Genomic DNA, 20153 nt, shown 5'->3' with positions numbered 1-20153 from the left:
AGAAAAAAACTGCGACCCTGCCATCTCGAGGGATTGAGTTTCACTTAGCGCTCGAAATGTTTTTGCGGGATTTGCATGGCTCATATTGGAATATAAGCCACAAGCCTCCACCAGTCATCCATGACCGTCTTAATTTGTCAACGATTAGCAATCCAATCAAATCCTCAGATGACTAACTTCATGCCGGCTAAACGAGTTAATTTGAAGCAGGCTTAGCCAAACACACTTGGGTCTGATTCGTCATCTTAATATAGAAATGTCAGTTATAATTTGCTAAGTAGACACGCTCTGGTGTTTCTCTCCCAAAGCCGGTGACAGTCATATCTTAAAAATTGACAACTACGGGTTTACGCCTTCTCAAATCCAGCCTCTTGTATTTTTGCCGCATTTATCATGGTTGATGTCAAAGTGACAGGGCTTTGATGAAAAGACAAGGAGGCATTATCTCCGACGGCAACAGGTTTCACTATCAGCTCCTGACATCTTGATTGCTTTTGAAAATGAATAACTCATTATCTCAGGCAAGCACGGGGAACCATGAGGCTCCTTCAGGCCCAAAAGCATACTTTTCCCTCTGAAAGTCATGCTCTCGTCAAGGAGCTCCTAATTAGAGAAGTATCCTGTGACAAGCCCTCTCCGGTCTGGCATCCGGGATAAACTTTAGCTTGAAATGATGAGGTGTTTGCGTCAATCAACAGTCATAAGAGAAGAATAGCCTACTGTACCAATAAACCTATGTGCTGCCAGTGAGAGCAGAGGGCAGTGTGTTGTGTTTATTAAAGGACTCCTATTGTGCTTTTTCACATTTTCAACTTTCTTTAGTGTGTAATGTTGCTGTTTGAGCCTGAAAAAGCTCTGCAAAGTTACAAAGTCCCTCCAGCGGGAGTTATTCTCTTTATCAGTGTCAGTTTCTGAACTCCCTGAAACGCCTCCATTGTAGTCTTGAGTTTTCTTCCGGGAACGAACACGTCACAATATTCCTCATTTAAATAATTAATATGCAAAATAAAGGGGCGGGGCATAGTTGAGTTAGCTAGTAGTGTGTTGAAACTGGTGGTTATGGTAAGGGGCGGGACATTTCCCAAACACGCTCAAAGCGCTTGACCAATCACAACACACTGATCCATCTGACCAATCAGAGCACAGTGTGCTTTTTAGAAGGCGGGGCTTCATAGAGAGAAGCTGCAGGAATGGAGAATATGGGAAAAATAATGTGTTTTTAGACATTCAATCACAAAAACCCAGATTTCACTTTGGACAACGAGTGGTCCATCAAGTACCAAAAGTGTTCATCATACAAAATTGAATCTCAATGGCTTCATGCTCTCAACAGCCAATAATTCACGGCACTGAAAACATTGTGGTTGGCACAAATCATATTTATCCCTGCTGAAAGTGATCTCTTATTTAATGTAGTCTGAGTCACATTCTCTCATATATTTTCTCTGCCCAACAAAAAAAAAAATGAACAAAATAATGCATACCATTATAATAACATTATTATTAACTTATTCCCCCTAGATTTGTCTAGATCTTTTCCTAGATTTTTTTTTTTTCCTAGACCAAACAATTTTTTTCAGCATAATATTAAATAAACTTATTATATTATATTTTGCTGTGAAAAACTATGTCTGTCAACAGCATGAAATAATTGTGCTAAGTTTGGTTCATTGTATTAATTGAATTTAACATTGTTTTTCCCTGCTGTCAATGACCCCTCTCAGAAAACACGACCCACCAGTTCCTGTAACGATGTTAAGAGTTTTGTTCTAGCAAGGCTTTACAATTACCTCTAATTTCCCTTAATAACAAATTCACCTGTTTAATCACTATATAGTTTTTAAACTCCCCAAAATGAAAGGGAGTGGGAGGATTGTCAGGTGTCGGGTCCACTAAATGGATAACCTGAAATTTATGATTAACTCGGCATACCCCTGGGGTGCCAAAAACAATATACTATATATATATATATATATATATATATGGATCTAGGCAATTTTCTGCATGATTTCATTTCGCATCTTCTCAATTAGTTTGTGCAGCCTGTAGCTGCAGGAACAAACAGGCACCCAAGTGACATGAATGTAGTGATTTAGTCGAGAGCTAAAGGTTATAGACCTGCTGAGAGTCAAGCGCCACGCATGTGAGTGTGTGTGTGTGTGTGTAAGAGTGGACACCTGCAGAAACACACTTCTCACCCATACTGAGTGTGCTCTGGAGTGGATAACACTGAGGGAGATGAAGGTTTTGGTAGGCCTGCGCAGTTGGTGGTCATGTTCTCTGAACACACGGACCCCCGATGATGACGGCAGCTGTCCAGAAAACTGCAGGCACTCCTTAACACAAATCTGACACAGCTAGCAACTATACTTGAGCATCACAGGATGATTTCGGTCCCTGGCTACCAGTTATTTGTTGCAACACATTTACTCTTTCTCTCTTACAGCAGAGAGCACAGTTTTTGTTTAATATTGAATTTATGTAGCGTTAATTTTAGTCTGTTTAACTATGATATAAATTGCATCTACTTTAATCTACACAAATATTTTGTTTAACAATAAATGTGCAAAATGTACCAGATCAAACGTTTAAGCGATTTTGACCATCTTGTGAGATTTTAGTTTTTAACTGAACATGTACAAGATTTAGTCCCTCTGTGGTGAAAATTGTATATATGTCTATGTGGTGTTTTTAATATGCTTTAAGACAAACCATGTGTAAATTCATAAGTCGACAGCATTGCTGAGTATTTCCTCCTTAAAACTGCAGTGAACCAAAGACAGTCTCAAAAACACGCTTTGAAATCGCTGGTGTTTCTGACGTCACAAACTACCTTATAACCAATCAGATCAACGTGTGATCGTCAACTAGTGGACCTCTGAGCTGAGTGAGTGAGTGGAGGCGGGGCTCATTTGCATATTCATAGAACCGCGTATACTAAATGGGTGTAGAGTAACATTCAAGCTATTTTAAGGCATGAAGACATTTTTTTCCAGGAAAAAAAAAGTTTAAATATGTAATTTTGGTGATTTTTAAGGGATAAAATTATTGACTACAGGAGGACTTTTACAACATAAACCATAAAATAAAATTATATAAAAGTATACACAATATATACTGTATATGACAGAGAGAGAGAAAGAGAGAGAGAGAGAGAGAGAGAGAGAGAGAGAGAGAGAGAGAGAGAGAGAGAGAGAGAGAGAGAGAGAGAGAGAGAGAGATTAATAAAATATAATGAAATTAATACTTATATACAGCAAGGATACATTCAGTTGATTAAAAGGGACAGTGACAGGAAAGAGTGTTACAAAATTTCAAATAAATGCTGTTCTTTTAGATTTTCTATTTTTCAAATGTAAATATAAATGTCATAGCTGTTTAAAAATCAGCTTTGCTATCACAGGAATAAATTACATTTTAAAATATATCAAAACAGAAAACAGTTTACTGTATTTTTATTCAAATAAACCCAGCTTTGCTATCACAGCTTTGGTGACTTCAAAGCCATTAAAAAAAATCTTACAGACAGCCAACATTTCAACAGTTCAGGAACAATTTGCACCACACTGCATCTTTTTGCCTCGTCTTCTCTATCCTCAAAGATCTCATCAACAAACATGCTGAGTGGTTTGAGTCTTGTTTTTTTTAAAGGCAGTACACACTTCTACTATTTGTTTTACTCTCTGTGTGTGTCTCTCTCTCTCTCTCTCTCTCTCTCTCCATCATGCTATCTCACTGATAATGTCTCTCAGTCCTTCCCACTTTTCTTTTCTTCCCACCCTCCCACTTTTCTGTGATACTAAGAGCTACAACACTAATGCAGCGTATACAGCTGTTGTCCATCCCAGCTGTTATTCCCGTCCCTGCGTCTCAGTGTTGCCGGACTGTTCTTACACACCGGCGACAACGACTTATGGACAAGCTGGCGATTTAAGAGCTCAGGGAAGTGGTCCAGAAACCTACATCAGTTCTCACAATGACGTATATCTGCGCATGCTTGTGCCTTCCCTGACAGCTCAATTACGGCCTGCTAAATGAACGGCCTTGGCTCGGTTCTCTCGCCTGTAGCAAAGCAGCCAGAGAGAAATTATCTATAAAATTAAAGGGCAGGATGAGCAAACAATTCATTACTTGGCCAACGATAACCTGTCACTTTTTATCCCACCTTCACAAAACAATGACAAGAACTCAAGACTGACATTTGTTTACAAGGGAAGCCAAAGGTAAAAAAAAGAAAGAAAAACAAAGGATACAGATTCATATCTGAATTTCCATTGTACACACTGTATAGAAAGGTGAATTTAAGCAATACCACACAAGCCATTGTGCAATTCTCTTGTTTTAAATCAAAAATAAGTAGTTAAAATTGGCTAACTCACATTTTAGATACAATATTGCAGTTTCTCTGTCTATTTGTGGTCTGCCAACAAAGATTAACACTTTACTATCCCATGAGGCCACGTGAACCGGAAGTTGCAAACGACTTTTCTCCAGTGTTGTGACGTATTTCCCAGTGAAAAGGAATATTGAACAGAGAGCAGGGTTTTACTTTAGCGCTCCTCCTCTCCATCTCTGCTCATAGCAGACAAACGGTTTGAGGGGAGTGGTTAAGCGTTTCCCAACCCAACCCGTCAAACCTACATCATCAGAGAAGGAACGCCATTCCAGACGCTCGATGGTGTTTTAAGCCCCCAATGGCTCCTTAGAGGCAACTAACCCTACCCTCAACCTTAAACCTACCCATCCCCTCGCTGCCTGGAAGGCGCCGTTGGGGGCTTAAAACACCAAACACCATTCCAGACCGGAAGTAACTTTTCAGACTTTGATTAAAGATTACGACGGCAAACAATTTTTTTCTGTGTATTAACTTGCACGGATTAATTTTTCACCACAAGACTAGTAATATGCGCTAACAAAGTAAATAGGGTCAAATTTTGATTTCAGTTGGACTTTTGTTAATGTCAGTGATGCTGGAAGGTCACATAACAATGACGACATTACGCAAGTAGTATTCATTCATACTATACGCATTCATAAAGCTGCAAAATAATTAATTATTCAAAAGAACCTACTCAAAAAGTATGCAATTTTTGACGCAGACCGTTCTGCTCCTGTTAATAAACGAATGGGTTGAATGAATGTCTCAGCAATTAATTTATAAAGAAAAGCCACTTGTCGCCACCTACTGGCAAAACTATGCAACCTGCGGAAAGAGTCACAATCCACACCGCTGTTGAATCCTATATGCCGCAAAGTCACAGAAAGTCAAGGACCGGATAAACTGTTGTAGAAAGTTTTACACAGTTTATTCAAAATTAAGTTGACCTTCTTTTGCTTCCTCTTTGGTTTAAAAGTACATTAGCCCGACTGCCTGCTGTGGTTCTTGCATTATCGGATCATTTAATCAAGAACATTGCCGGTGCTTTCCAACAGGGGTTTGGCATTCAGATAAGCTTTTAGGTCTAAGTATCAAGATAACTGCCTATATCACCCAAATAAAATATCCTTCTTTATGCATCCCTTGCATGTTCAGCCCTATTTGCGGTTTTACACTTCTTGACACTGAAGCCGACCTCTACTGGGAAAATGGGCCAAGTCAGCAGCAAGCATAAAGATTAGGAGACTCCAAGACATTGGAACAGGCTGAACAAAAAAACAGTTGCCACCCAGAATGATCAATTACATCATTAAACCTCGAACACGGTTCCACACCTTTATTTTCCCGCATTCCGCGGCCTTAAAGCCACAAAACATCCAAACACGCATTAATAGTCCATCTTAGAAACAACATCACCTACTTTAAAGCTGCTCGTCCTTCTACATCAACACCAATTGCCTTGTCTTATTTCAGAAGTCAAGGATTACTGAACATCATTCGCAAGCAATTGCCTTAGCAAGTGCCACCTGTGCCCAGTAAATTCTGTGTCTTTTTCGATCCGCTAATAAACAAGCACAAAAATGAACAGCTAAGACAAACCAGTAATTTCGCTAGCTAGCCACTTGGGGTCGCACTGTCTAGGTTCTGCTCAATTAGGTCTATAATACCTGCAGAGTATTTTAGCATTCACTTTCATGTCAATGGCAGTTGCTTGGCAGAGCTTTTTGCTCATAGGTACTCTCTGTTCCAGACAGAAGTTTTTGAGCCAATAGCCTGAGCCACAAATCCTAATGTGTTCTGGAACTGGAGAAAAATGGCACCACAAGAACATGCAAACCCTTTCATTAGCGGCTATCCACAGCTGTGACAGTGAACAATACAAACCCATGCCGCGGGTTTTAAGAGCAATTGGTCACTTGGAAAAAAAAGCTACAGTAATATAATTAAATACATAGGCGGGGGACATAGCAACATGACCATTTGACATCTTAATATCGCCCTTATTATCCAGTTTATGCTTTCATTTAAAGACATGCAATGTAAGCTAAAATATTTTGTCAATAAAAGTCATTTATGAATATTGGGGTTTAAAATAATTATAATTTTACATGCATCGTAATTCTGTAGCTCAACAAAGCCACTGTACTGGTGAAAACAATGCATGATAATATTCATAAAAGGAAATTATGTAAATCACACTGCATGGAAACACATCGTTTGTGCTAATAACGCCACAGTTTTACAACGTTCCCACCCCTGTGCGACTGGGATTTTAGTCACTTCTGCTGTTAAAAGACCATGCAAGCTGCTAACTAACAGACAGGAGACTACAATGACAGCAAGATTCTCTTGTTTTAAATAAACACTAAAAACGGAGACGAGAATCAACTTAATGCTATAGTTAAATTAATTAATGACTGTTGAGCTTGCTTAATTAAAGTGTTTAAAATAAGCAAGAAATAGAAATAAAAAAGCGAAACAGCCCATGATCTCTAAATGCTGATGAAAGTGTCACTCCACTTGAGCTATAATTAAAGTGTCCTCCGGTATGATGGAGACAGTCCAATTCCTGTTTGTTTGCCCAGGGCAGCCGACTGACACTTAAAGCCATTAGGGCTGTGAAAAGCTAGAAATCACTGCCGGCATGTAAATTCTGCTCTGAATTTTAGTTGCCATGGCAATACTATCAGATCCAGTGTAAAAAAAAATAATAAGTTGATTAGTAAGCTTGTCACCAGACAACTGCAAACACTCCAAAAATTAATTAATATTACTCCTTCTAACCTACCCCTTCTAGCTATAATTAATCCTACTAAGTATTCAGACCAAACGTCTCTTCTCGATGGCTGACCCAAATTCATAATGCTGAAATATGACTTGACAGCCTATAAAGATGTGCAGGTTTAATCTTAAAGGGATAGTTCACTCAAAAATCATTTACTCAACCTCTTTTCAAACCGATATGGATTATAATGTACGGCGTATAGGCCCCACCCACAGTATACAGTATACAGATGAGCGTTCAGTTTCTGACGTACTCCTCACACATGAGTCTGCTGATAACAGAACAAATGGAAGGAGAAAATAAATTTCCTCTGATGTGTCCTGTTTAAACTGCTCGCTTGCATCGCTGTACGGACTTCAGAAGCGTTAATAACAAGTGTATGGTTTATTTTTAATGACGTCTTGGCATTATATAAAGGGATACTTCACTGATTAGCAATAAGTAACCCCGTAGTATTTTCGAATGACCGTGCTTCCCAATTTAAATACACATTTATCTTTCCAGCGGTGAAATATCCCATTAATGACATTAATGACATTATATGTTTGTTCGGAGCATTTGACTGCAGATTGTTTCGTAAATGAGGCCGGGTGCAAAGAAGAGTTCGCAAATAAACTTTTATTGAGAGATTAAGTAGCCAACATTGTAAACCCTAACGCTCAAAATAATTAATTGGTTTGAGTAGGGTAAACTTAAATTATTTCAATCAAATGAACTTTTATGAGTATTTAGAACTTTCTTTTTTTTTTGAGTTCGCAAGACTGATAGATTTTAAGTAATCTGAATTGTTTAATTGTTTTGAGTTTTATGAACTTGTTTCTTTTAATTTGGACAAATTTAAATTGAACTGAAACCCGGGCTGGGATTTCTATTTCCCAGCATGCTTTGCCATGACAATCGAAAGGGAAATAAAATGCTAAAATTAAGTATTATATAACGTACTTTGTGCAGAATTAATGTTAAGAGGTAGATTTAGTAGCGTTTAATGTTTTGCTATACTAATTTAGAAGAGTTTCTAGCCAAGTTTCCACTACTAAAAATATTTAAGTTGAGATTACATGATCATTTTAAGTTAAATGTATGTATGTATTAGCTTAGTCAAATATTTCAAGTAAAGAGCAATTAAAATGTCAGAGTACAAAATAAAAATTCTGCTTAAATAAACTTTGAATTTCTTAACTTAATTTTTTTTTAGTTTTGCCTTACTTATTCGGGGTTAGAGTGAACTCTATTAGATCTGAGACCAGCTGTATCACAAACTGTAAGTAAACAATGTATGAAAATGCATTGTTTTAAAAAGTTTTTTTACTTTTTATGTTTTCAAAACACTAGTGAGTGGGCATTGATACGTTCCCCCCACACAATGACGTTAACCAATCAGAACAGTGGCCATTTACTGACAAGCCATAAAGCAACTGAAGCCTGAAAATAATATTTTTTCCGCATTTATATATATTTTTCTTGTCCAAAAACCTCAAGGAACACATTAAAGTCATAAAATATCCCTGTCACGACCCCTTTACTCTGGAGAACTTTGAGTTCACCAGAGTTCGTTTTAATAGAATCAAACCTGCCAAGTGTGAACACACCCATAACATTAATCTTGAATTTGAACAGAAACATATACAGATGTTCAGTGTGCTTAGCAAGTGACAGACTCACCTCTACAGGCAGGTCTATGATCAGTCCACGCCGCGAACACCTCCGCCACTCTCTGACACGTGATGCTCTTGGAGCCCTGAAGAACGTGATCTTCGTCACAGGTGAACTGGGCTGTCGAACCGATACTGTGGGGATCCATATGAACAGAATGACAAACAAATCAGATCCAACACAAATCCATTAGCATGACTCAATGATCAGGGTGAAAGATGCACATGAAAATAAGGCCGTGAGAGCTTAAAGTTGGGTTATATATAATGCTGTGTACCAGTCATTCAGCCAAGACGGCACGGAAAAATACTGTGCATCTTTCGAAGAAAAAAATTACATTTCAAATAAAATATGCCATATACTCTCAGCTCTATGCAAGCACACAACATACAAACTCAAAGTTAGAGAGGAAAGTAGTGCAACATGCACAAGAGAGGGATAAATAAATGAAAACATATCAAAAGAACGTCTTATCCTTGCAATCAAAACTGTGGTGCGCCTTGATACTCCATAAAACTCTAGTTTGAAGCTTTCTCCATTTCTTCAATGCTTCTTTCATTCTGGGGTTGGACAGATCTCAATAAATCCACTCAGCAAACTCCGACACTGACCTTACATGTACTTTCATTTGAGGAAACCACAAACGGTTGTTGTTTGTAAAAACCTCTGCGTCCAAACATGAAACGCTTGCAGCATTCGCTGGGGTTTTCCGCAATCCAAGCCATGTTACACAAAAACCTGGAATAACGTCAGTGTCGCAATTTGAATCGGCTAGCGCTAATTAGTGTCTTCATTCACACATGGTCAGCTTCCCTGTGGAGCTGGTATTAGCTTGACATTGGGAAAGTCTTGCAAGGGTCTGGATTGGAGAACATGATTTATATGCTCCGGGAGTGCTAAACAGAGGACACTACTGTAAGATATTCAGATGCTACAATATTAATGACAGGCCTCAGTGTAGAAGCGCTGTATCCATAATACAGTTTTCTTCTTTCCTTGGAAAATGTTTATATGTAAGGGCTGACTGTGCATTATCCTAGTTATTACACAACTACTCATCCAATAAATAAATATGTGGATATGAAAAATTTATTCGAGTTGAAATGATCTTATCTGCATATTACCTTAAGGCCATTACAATGTATAAAAAACACTGAACACTGCAGCAATATTACAGTAATGTGTTACCATGTAAGATGGCGAATATTAAGGCCCCGATAAAATCACTGCAAAGTTCTTTTTTATGCTTTGCTTAGGGGTATAAAGACGTTTGAAATACGTGAGCAACGGTATAATGTTAGCGAACATCCCGACGCCATGTAGATGAAGATGTAAATATGTGCTGCGTATTGTCCTTTCAATAACAAGATAAACATTTAACGAAAATGACAGTGCTGAGAAAACAACAGTTAAGAAAGAATCTGATCATGGCGATGTGGATATATTTACATTAGCTCTGCAATTCAGCACTCCAGTCAAGTCACGTTTATTTATACAGCACTTTATACAATAGATTGTTTTAAAGCAAGCAGCTTTAGAGTATTAAACATAAAAAAACAGTGTCTATATCAGAATTATGTCGTAATTTAAAGCGGCTCTCCATTGTGTTCATGATTTTACTTGTAGATGTTTGACCGCGACGGATTAGAGAAGAAACGACATGGTCAAAGAGGGCGGAGCCTCAGAGCCACACCTCCCTATTACATAATCACCAAGGACCAATGGTAGTTCGAAGCCGTTTACCAGCCAGAGTGAACTTTTCTGGAAAGTTTGCTTCTGAACTCCTGAAACGAACTCCAAACGGACTTCGTTTTGGCCTGATTTTGATCGAAATTAGGTCACACAACTTTGTTCTCCGAATTCGCTTGAAGTATATCGGGGCCGTTAGGAAACTTCAGAACACCTCGATTGATCCATCAGAATATAATTATCAGCATCCAATGCTAGCAGTCTTGGAGGAGAATGCAGGGATAGCAGATACCTTCCAGCGAAGTCTTCATTGGGACACACAGCACCTAAGAGTGATTACCTAAAGTCGTTGCCAATGCGCTTGCCATTTTCCGGTTCCCCCGGGTCTGGACAGGAGTTAGAGGCCTGTTTGATTCCTCCTTCGTTTACTGCAAATTCAGAGCACAGTTAGCCATTAGACACATACATACGGATAAACTTCATTTTCGTCATGCAAGCCTCATGCAAACGGCTTCACAGAACGATTTGAAGAGGAGGTGGAGCTTACATGTGAACACAGACAAAAACACACAACTCACACACACCCTGGAATCATCTAATTGATAACCGCTAACACATCCCCACTAATGTGTCTCAGTGCAGTCGTCGCTTTGTAAGAGTGTGACTACATCATTGAAAGTGGAGATACTGACTAAATCCCAGATCGTATTAGCAGCTTTTCATGTTAAATTGAGGGCACACTTTATTATCAGTAGTATTAATGGAGATTATAGTCGAACACTATGTCAGAAAAAAAAAAAAAAAACGCTGACTCAAGGACATGCACGTTTATTTAATGGATCAATGTTATTGATTTAAGCTATTATAAATTCTTTGTTTTGCGTGATCTAATTTAAAAAAGACTGAGGTTCGAGTTGGTTGTTGGCATGGGCCATGTGACTAGTCTTTCGTTCTGAGGTTGAGAGGACCATGTCACCTCTCATTTTCCAACCGAGTGAACCTGACTTCAAATGCAGCCCTTTACACGCACATACACACGTGTACTGTACGTCTATGGGGTGATGAAATTAATGCACAATTAATATTTAATTTAACCATGCAGTCAAAATATGCAGATTAGAACAAAGAGAGGTCTCAACATAATGCAGAAATGCTCACTATCATCAGCATGCACACAAGCACAGCACTGTAAAAATGAAAATGACTCCAACTGTATTGAAGACACTCACTTTTTATGCGTCCTGACCATATTAAAGAAACTCAAATGACTTTCCAGTGCAAATGCACTTCATTTGTTTTTGGACCGGTCTTAGTAGCTGTACATATCGTTACTTTCATAAGTGGATGTCTTTGCATTTGTTTAACTGTCCCTAAAACTTTTAATTCCCAAGACAATCTAATGAGGAATGGTGGCTTCCTCTAATGTCTGTTCACTGATTCAGACTTGTAATCCCTTTAAATGAGGCTCAATATGTCTTTGCAGAAATGGCTTGTGATTGAATGATGGAAATGTGGACATGACACAGGAGGAGGAATTCACTAAGAATGAAGGATGCGATGGAGGAACTTATTCGCACACGCTGTTCTCGTTGTTTTAACCGCAATTTACTACATAATGCAAATTCTGAAACAATTTCAATGACCTAATTTAAATACTCATGACAGTGCTATTCTAGCTTTTTCTGCTGAAATATTACATGCTTAAGTGCTGCAAGTGTTTAGTGAATTCATCCCACAGGTTAAAGGTAATGAAAAGCACAAGATACAAATGGAGAGATGAGACAATGCAACATTATACATGAGATTTAAACACGATAATTGAGTGATTCTGAGGAAAAGAACAAGAAAAACAAATGAGGAAAAACAATATCTTGCAAATTATAAATGGAAGAAAAACTGATAGATTGTTCTTTATTCATCCAAGCAACTTGGAAATTAGTCTCATTTAAAGAGGCAATTCACGTCAGAGCTGTTAGAACATCATGAAACGTCTATGTGCTTTTTTCCGGTTAGGTCAACCTGCTTTTCTTCCAAGTATCCATTTTCATGCTTTTTACAGATTCAATCTGGCCTCTTCATTAACTATTAAAAGTTCCGAAAAGGTGCAATGGGAAAATGGAGCATATGCAAATGTCAAACCAATAGAAAGGTTGATTTTCTCAAAGCACGGGTGAAACTGTGACTAACATCAAAAGCAACACATCAGAATGTGATTTTCCTGTATTTTGCAGAGCTTTGCACATTGATATACTCAGCCCACTCTGTGATTAAGTTAATAACCATTAATATCCATGCCATTAATCCATGCATACTACTTCAAAGCAACTCCCACTTTACCTGACAATTGACATGCAAAGTCCATGGACTTTTACCAAGATTTTAAGATCTTTTAATGCATAAAAATAATTATGGTATAGCATGTCAAACTACGTGACTTCCCAAAAGTTTTTCATGTTAACTACCTCACTTTTGTGCATGTCTATAAAGCCTAACAATTCATTATAGAATATACACAATGTCTACATGGCATGATTTCTCCATTAATGCGTTCACACGGTGCCTATAATATCCAGCTGGCCTTGCTTCAAAAATTGGTTACCTCAGTGAAAAAAAGATCAGGGAAAACATCTCGACTTGCCAGAGTTTAACTTGAATGGAAATCTCCAGGATGTGATGAATGTGAACTCATATCGGTGGAGACAACAGCAAATAACAAAAACTACACATGAAGAAATGAACATGGTCTGAGTTAAGACACAAAACAGACTGTTTCTGATGAATGTCTGTAATAAGTGGATAATAGGTATAATCACTCTATATCTATCTATCCTTTCATTCATTTCTTCATTCACCACTCAACTCAACAAAAAACTAAAAAATCAACCCTAAACATCCAGGAAAAAAAAGATTGCATGTTTGATTCAAAACAACATTCAGTGGCGATCATTGAGTGTAGGAGTGGTGTGAATATGTTAAAAAAAGCATTGTTGTCTCTGCACATGTGTGCATGGTGTATTTGCAGACATGCGTGGGTTTTAGGTTACAGATTTAGGTGCTTGTGAAGCTAGCAAACACTGTGATGCTTCGAGCTCTACAAGTGCACTGGATGGTGCTCGGCTTTTATATGAAAGATGACACAAAATTACATTTTCCCTCTTATTCTGAAAGAACAATTACATTAAAGCCTGTAGCTTGTTGTTGAATCCCAGTCATTGAGTTAACAATCGAGAAGTGCATATCATCTCTGTCGGGTGAAAACCTCGTATCTCCATATTGTGTCTTTTTTATTTTATTTTCCATTAATCATTACTATTTTGCAAATATTTAACCAATGAAAACTCCATTTGATCCTGGTCAAAACACTCCAATTGGGCTTGATTTTGGTACAATGTTAATAATGTAATGACACATGAACACTGTAAACCCGAATAAGTTAGCAGAACTCAAAAAATTTAAGGCAATCGATTGCCTCAATTTTTTAAGTTTTGAAATTCAAAGATTAAGTAAGCAGAACTGGCAGATTTTAAGTTTGTACTTAAACATTTCAAGTTAAGAACAATTAAACATTTCAAGTTAAGAACAATTAATGAACAAACTCCATTGCACAACTGCAGGTGATAGGTGCGTAGGATAACAAGACCAATTAGTGTTAATAAATATTCATTTTAATTGCAAGTTAAGAACAATTAAACTCAGAGTACACTATTTCATACATTTAACTTAAAACCTTCATGTAATCTCAATGTGAACACTTTCATTAGTATTAACTTATAGTTTTAACAAGCTAGTTTGCTAACATACTATTATGTTATCATGCTAACAATAGTATGTAATACAGCACTTGCTGTATGAGTGCAACAAGATAAAGATTATATTTGCTCTCAAATCAAGCCGCATGCACCATTTGTCACCATGATGGTAACTATCCTAAAACCAACATTAACAGAAATTCTTCCAAATTAGAATAACAAAACATTAATCAATACTCAATATCCCTCTTAACATTTATCTTGCACAAAAAAAAAACCATTATATTACACTTAATTTTAGCATTTACTCTCCCATTCAAGTGCCATCGGCAAAGCATGCTGGGAAATAGACATCCCAGCCATTTCAGTTAAACTTAAGTTTGTCTAAATTAAAATAAATAATTTCATAAAACTCAAAACAATGAAACAGTTAAGTTTACTTAAAATATATCAGTTCTGTGAACTTGAAAGAAAAAGAAAGTGCTAAATACTCATAAAAGTTAATTTGACTGAACTAATTAGTTTAATTTAAGTTTGTCCTATGCAAACCAATTAATTATTTTGAGCGTTAGGGTTTACAGTGAAAGTGTCTGACCATAAAGTATAAATATATAAATATAAATACCATATACCATATAAATACCAGCAATACCAATAAAAAGTGCAGTGTTTTTCCCACGGTTTTGGACATATGACGTTTCTGCCCGACAGCGACGTATGTTTACCCTAAAAACAAATCATATAGTTGAACATATTAAACAAGTTGAACAAGTAATAAAATGTACAAAAACAATACATGGATGAGCATTAACATACATGGACATTACATATGTGTGTACATAAATTAGGATAATTATAACTCAGATCCTAACTGTAATCGTAATGCCTTCAAAATTTCAAGAAAAATAATAAAGACATTATTTGGATATCTTTAGATAGTGAAGAAAAAGTACTTTTAAAAGGACAGTTTATAGTAATTTTGTCTATAAAAGTGTCAATTTTGTGCGTATTTGCGGTGTAATGAGGCATTCAGCGACACATGGGTCTTTTGACGGGTGGACTGATATCTTGACCGTATGCATTTTGGAGAAAGCTTGATTAAATTCAGCCCTGCTTTTGGAAGTGAGTCTGTGTTGATAAAAAAAAGAAATAAAAAAAAACCTTAAAATGTGTTTAAAATGCCCAAAATGACAGACTCTGTAGTCTTTGTAGCCAGATAATTCGCTCTCGTCTCCCTCGTGAAAATGCCTCGTGATTTTCTCAATTTTCTTTTTCAATCTCAATTAGTCATGATTTCTGCAGGACCATTTATTCTTCTGATTGAATCTGTGACCAGTTATAGTCTGATGTAATTCCTTTACCTTCAGTGATGAAATTTGTTGAAACCTCTTCAGCTATAACTGAACATAATGAACTCTCTATGAACTGAAAAGGGCTAAAAGTAAAAGTGCATGTAAATATTCGCTTTAGAAATATATCTTGTTATATTGTATTGTTCAGTCAACCTTTGTGATTAAGCCTCTCAGTCAGAAGAAAAATAATGATAAAGAAAAACTTTTTTTGTGTGTACATTTACAGATGCAGTGTAATTTAAAAAAGCTACAGTATTTTGAAAATATCATAACTGCAGATTAAATACACAGATGCTGAGCTACTGATAAATATAACTCAAAATAGTGACGCTACTAACTAAACTAGTTTCTCCTCAAACAGGGTTATTATCCTTAACCAAAACTAAAACTATTAAAAACATTTATGTTAATTGAAAAATAAAATAAAATAAATAAAATATTAGTTGAAAAACTTTAAACAAAAATTAGAAACTGAAATAAGTTTAAGTTGAAGCAACTGAAAAAATACTAAAACTGAAATAAATAAAAAAACCTAAATAGCAATATTTTAAAAAAAGAAAATAATAAAATGACAAAATTTCTAAAGATGAAACACAAATTAAACTAAAAAGTAAAAACTAAAAGCAAATTCAAAATATTAATAAAACTATACATAAATAAGAAATATTTTCCCTAATATTTCATACATCAAAACACAGTCGTTTGACAACTGCATCATTTTGTTGAAGAAAACTAATAGGACCCAACTGGCCGTGTGAAAATAAAGAAATAAATCAGAACGTGTTGAGGTCAGGGGACTGTGTTGGCGTTTAACTTGCTGTTCTCTTCTAACGGGCTCTGAGCTGAAGCATCATGTTGCAGTTTTCACCATCCATCAGCCTGGGAGAATTCAGGCCTTTCTGCTGGAAGTTTGGGGTTATTTTAGGCCACTTCTTTCCCCGGTCATCCTTTAGAATGATTCCTCTGCTATGTTTAGAAAAGTTGCCTTTTTTCTCACATTCAAGGCTAGTGGAGTATGAAACCCGCAGGGCTTTTAGAGCTCAATCAAGAGTCAGAGAGGCAGAACTCTCTGTGAGACCTGTTATTCTCATTCCCTCAAACTTACCCTCTGCCTCTCTTTCTCCGCATCCCTCTAATTCACACCGACAAATACATACCCACACACACACAGTTGATGAAACACTCCTCTGACACCGTTTCTCACACATTCAACCAAACATGCATAGATTCAAAACACACACATCCCTAGCTAAACTCTCTTAACTCTGAATCACATCCCTTACCTTGCACAAGAAAAAGTGTTTTTTGAATGAGGAGGAGTAATTCTGATCAAACACTTATGTGCAGATCGCATTTTATTTTTTAATTGATTCATGTGGCCAATGCACAAACAAATCACAAATAAAAACATAGCTTTATATAAATACTCAATGCTTCATGCCCTTTCTTGGACATCGCCAACATGCGTCGGGAAATATGGGGCGTTCAGGTGGACACATAAGCAGGGTGAGCAAGCAAACAAGCATGCAGTCACATGCACTCACTTACTCCATGATCAATGTGCATCCATGGTTTCATGCCAAATTATTGACAAAATGTGTTCCCATGTAGCCAAAAAAAGTAATATACCAGCTGGTTTGACTGTAAAACATAGATATACCTGGTGCAAACAATCAATATGTTGAAACCAATTATATGGGCCTTCATAATTCATTACTTAAACACTATAAAGATCAGCCTTAAGAGACAATAAATATACATCTACGCACATTTACGAGGAACAAATGAATAAGTTAATATTCTTTTACTAAAAAAAAACCTCTACTGGAAAATCCACTTTGCAGTTCTAGAGTATTACTGAAAATTGAAAGCTAATACTTAAAGCTGCAGTCTGTAATATTGACAGCTAGAGATAGCAATGGGTTAGAGACACTCACGCGGGTTGCCAGATTGAGGACATGACATTTGCAATTGACATTAAGTCATGACATGTTCACACCAAGGACGATGACTATAACGATAAAGATATAGTTCTAACAATCATTCTAAATATAAACGAATATCAGAGTCCACACCACAACTAATAATAATGGCTCAGAGAACAATATCATTGGAATCACTTTCAGAACCATTTTTTTTTCCAGATGATGAACGATAAAAACATTGACAGCCAATCAGAATCCACCCTGATGTAACGAGCTCAAGCAGATGACAAAACCGCAGCTTATAATAAACAGAACGATATCGTGCGTTGATGTGGACGGTCATATAGTTTTCGTTATAGTTATCATTTTTGGTGTGAATGGGCCTTTACACTGTAAGCTGATCTGTTGATTTATATGTGTGCTTTTTTTTTTATCCAAGGCTTTTTAAGGTTCTCTGGCTTCCATGGCTGCAATACGCTGTGTTTTCTGCCAACTGGCAACCCGGAGTGTCGAAATGCTATTGGTTAAATTGGCAGTGGGCGGAGTCACATTTCAAAGTAGAATAACTGGCTGTATTGTTTTTCTGAGAAACAAGTAAGGAACTTGTAACCATGTTGCCTAAATCTCTGCAAGCATTTTATGGTATTTTTATGCTTTAGTATGGTACATTTTTTTAACATACAGCAGATTTAAGATATTTTACATATCTTTTTAAATGGACTTTAAATAAAGATGAAATACAGCTAAGCTGAGCTGTTTATAGATTTAGAACGTGACTAAATAAAAGCAAGCAAGTGCTCTATGAAGTTACAATTTACCATAATAACCATAATAATACTTTTTAGGTAAAAATATGTATAAAAATGAAAAGGAAAAACAATAATGAAATAGTATTAAATGGCACATTTTAAGTAACAAATATTAGTTGATGTTTTGATTATGAGACAGTGTATTTAAACAGACAGAATGATACATTACTAAAGGTGCAGGACCAGACACACATGTTGAGCAACTTACACTGTAAACTCTAATGTTGTCATTAATAAAGAAATCAAGTTAACTTAACTTACCATTGTTAGTTTAACTGATTCTATTGTTCTAAGCGTCTGCTAAATGAATAAATGTAAATGCAATGTACCATTACTTAAAACATCATGTTTTGGCATCATAACTCAAACTGGTGTGTTTAATTGACTTATTTGGCAATTAAATCTTTCTAATTAAATTTTAAGTGTTCAGAACTCAAATTTACAATTTCTGCCTGCAGTGCTGATTGGTAGTAACACAAGGCAGTAAATATCTGGCCTTTGTGAATTTCCGTTACGCAGCGGCTCCGTAAAGTTGAAATGAGTAACCTAGGAGAATGTTAAATTGGTAGGAAGATGTTAAAATATGTATACACGTTTGTGTGTGTTTTATATGTTTTATGTTGGGTTACAATCAAACTAACTTGAAATTCCCCTAAAAGGTCAGCAATTGCTTAGTGGACCGCAAACTTTCAATCTTAATTCTATTAACTGCATGATGTCATGGAAAACCAACATTTATATAATATGAACACACTTTGTTCCACACAGAAATGTTATGCCTCAGGCTCATGTGGTTTCTAACACTAGATTCTGAATGCAACAAGGCAAGTTGCATTAACAATGAAGCAAGATGGGCTCTTCTCAGAAGCATATTTAAAACATATTCCAAAAGCATTAGAGGCGAGTCACTTCTCTTGTCTCCATTTGATATGTAAGCAGTAATCCTGAAGTACAGAGTTCAATTTAAGGCAATTTTAATAGGGATCTATGAACGACACAGTGCCAGAAGCACTTTAAACCATTATACCCAGCTCTACAGTATACATAACAAAAGACCCTCAACCTGAAGGTGTGTCGCACAACACGCTATAAATATAGAGTTTGTGTGCAGGTATCTTTAGTTTTCAAATTCAAAGCTAAACTGCACTGAAAGCAATTTTCAGCATTTAGTTTTTCACATTTTATTTGCCTGTCTCATGAGTTTGAGAAATGCACATTTTCACCAGAATGGTTTCAACACTACATCTAAAGTCCCGAGTAAACTTTATTTTCCGCGTTCCGCTGCGTCTCGAGCACATTCGTGTTCGTACAGCTTTCAAAGTAAACTCAACGCTGATGAGCGCGGATGAGCCCTTAAAGGTACATGGTGATGACAAAAACATGAGATGGGAGGAAAAAAAATATTTCGATGCTTTTTTGCGTTTTCTTGCAAAACTTTTGCATTCCCCTGCCCGCGTAACCTCTGCGTTCCCCCTGAGAAACTCTGTGTTCGATCACAAAACCATTGCGTTCCCATGCAAAAATGTTGCATTCCCCCGAGAAACTTTGTTCGCTCGCAAAACCTTTGCGTTCCCTCAAGAAACTTTGTTCAATCACAAAACCTTTGTGTTAGATCACAAAACCTTTGCGTTCCCTCAAGAAACTTTGTGTTAGATCACAAAACCTTTGCCGTTCCCTCAAGAAACTTTGCGTTCACTCACAAAGAACTCAAAAGTTGTGCGAGCGAATGCAAAGTTTCATAGGGGAGCGAAAAAAATTTGCGAGAGAATAATTTTTCCTCCCATCTCATATTTTTTCCAATCACAAAACAAAA

At 36.7% G+C, this 20153-nt stretch overlaps 1 protein-coding gene across 5 annotated transcripts in view; it reads right to left on the bottom strand.

The window, feature by feature from the left end:
• Positions 1–20153, bottom strand: part of csmd3b (CUB and Sushi multiple domains 3b) — a 457418-nt gene that overhangs the window by 203881 nt on the left and 233384 nt on the right. For all 5 annotated transcript variants that reach the window (XM_079879070.1, XM_079879071.1, XM_079879072.1 and 2 more), the window contains 2 exons: positions 10846–10933; positions 8826–8950 (listed from right to left, as the gene is read on the bottom strand). In XM_079879070.1, the coding sequence (XP_079735196.1) occupies positions 8826–8950; positions 10846–10933 (213 nt within the window). The remainder of the gene's footprint in view (positions 1–8825; positions 8951–10845; positions 10934–20153) is intronic.

This window comes from Squalius cephalus (genome assembly GCF_949319135.1).
Source record: "Squalius cephalus genome assembly, chromosome: 8".
Classification (NCBI taxonomy): Eukaryota; Metazoa; Chordata; class Actinopteri; order Cypriniformes; family Leuciscidae; genus Squalius; species Squalius cephalus.
The sequence above is the reverse complement of the archived record's forward strand: the minus strand, read 5'-3'. Positions and strand labels throughout refer to the sequence as shown.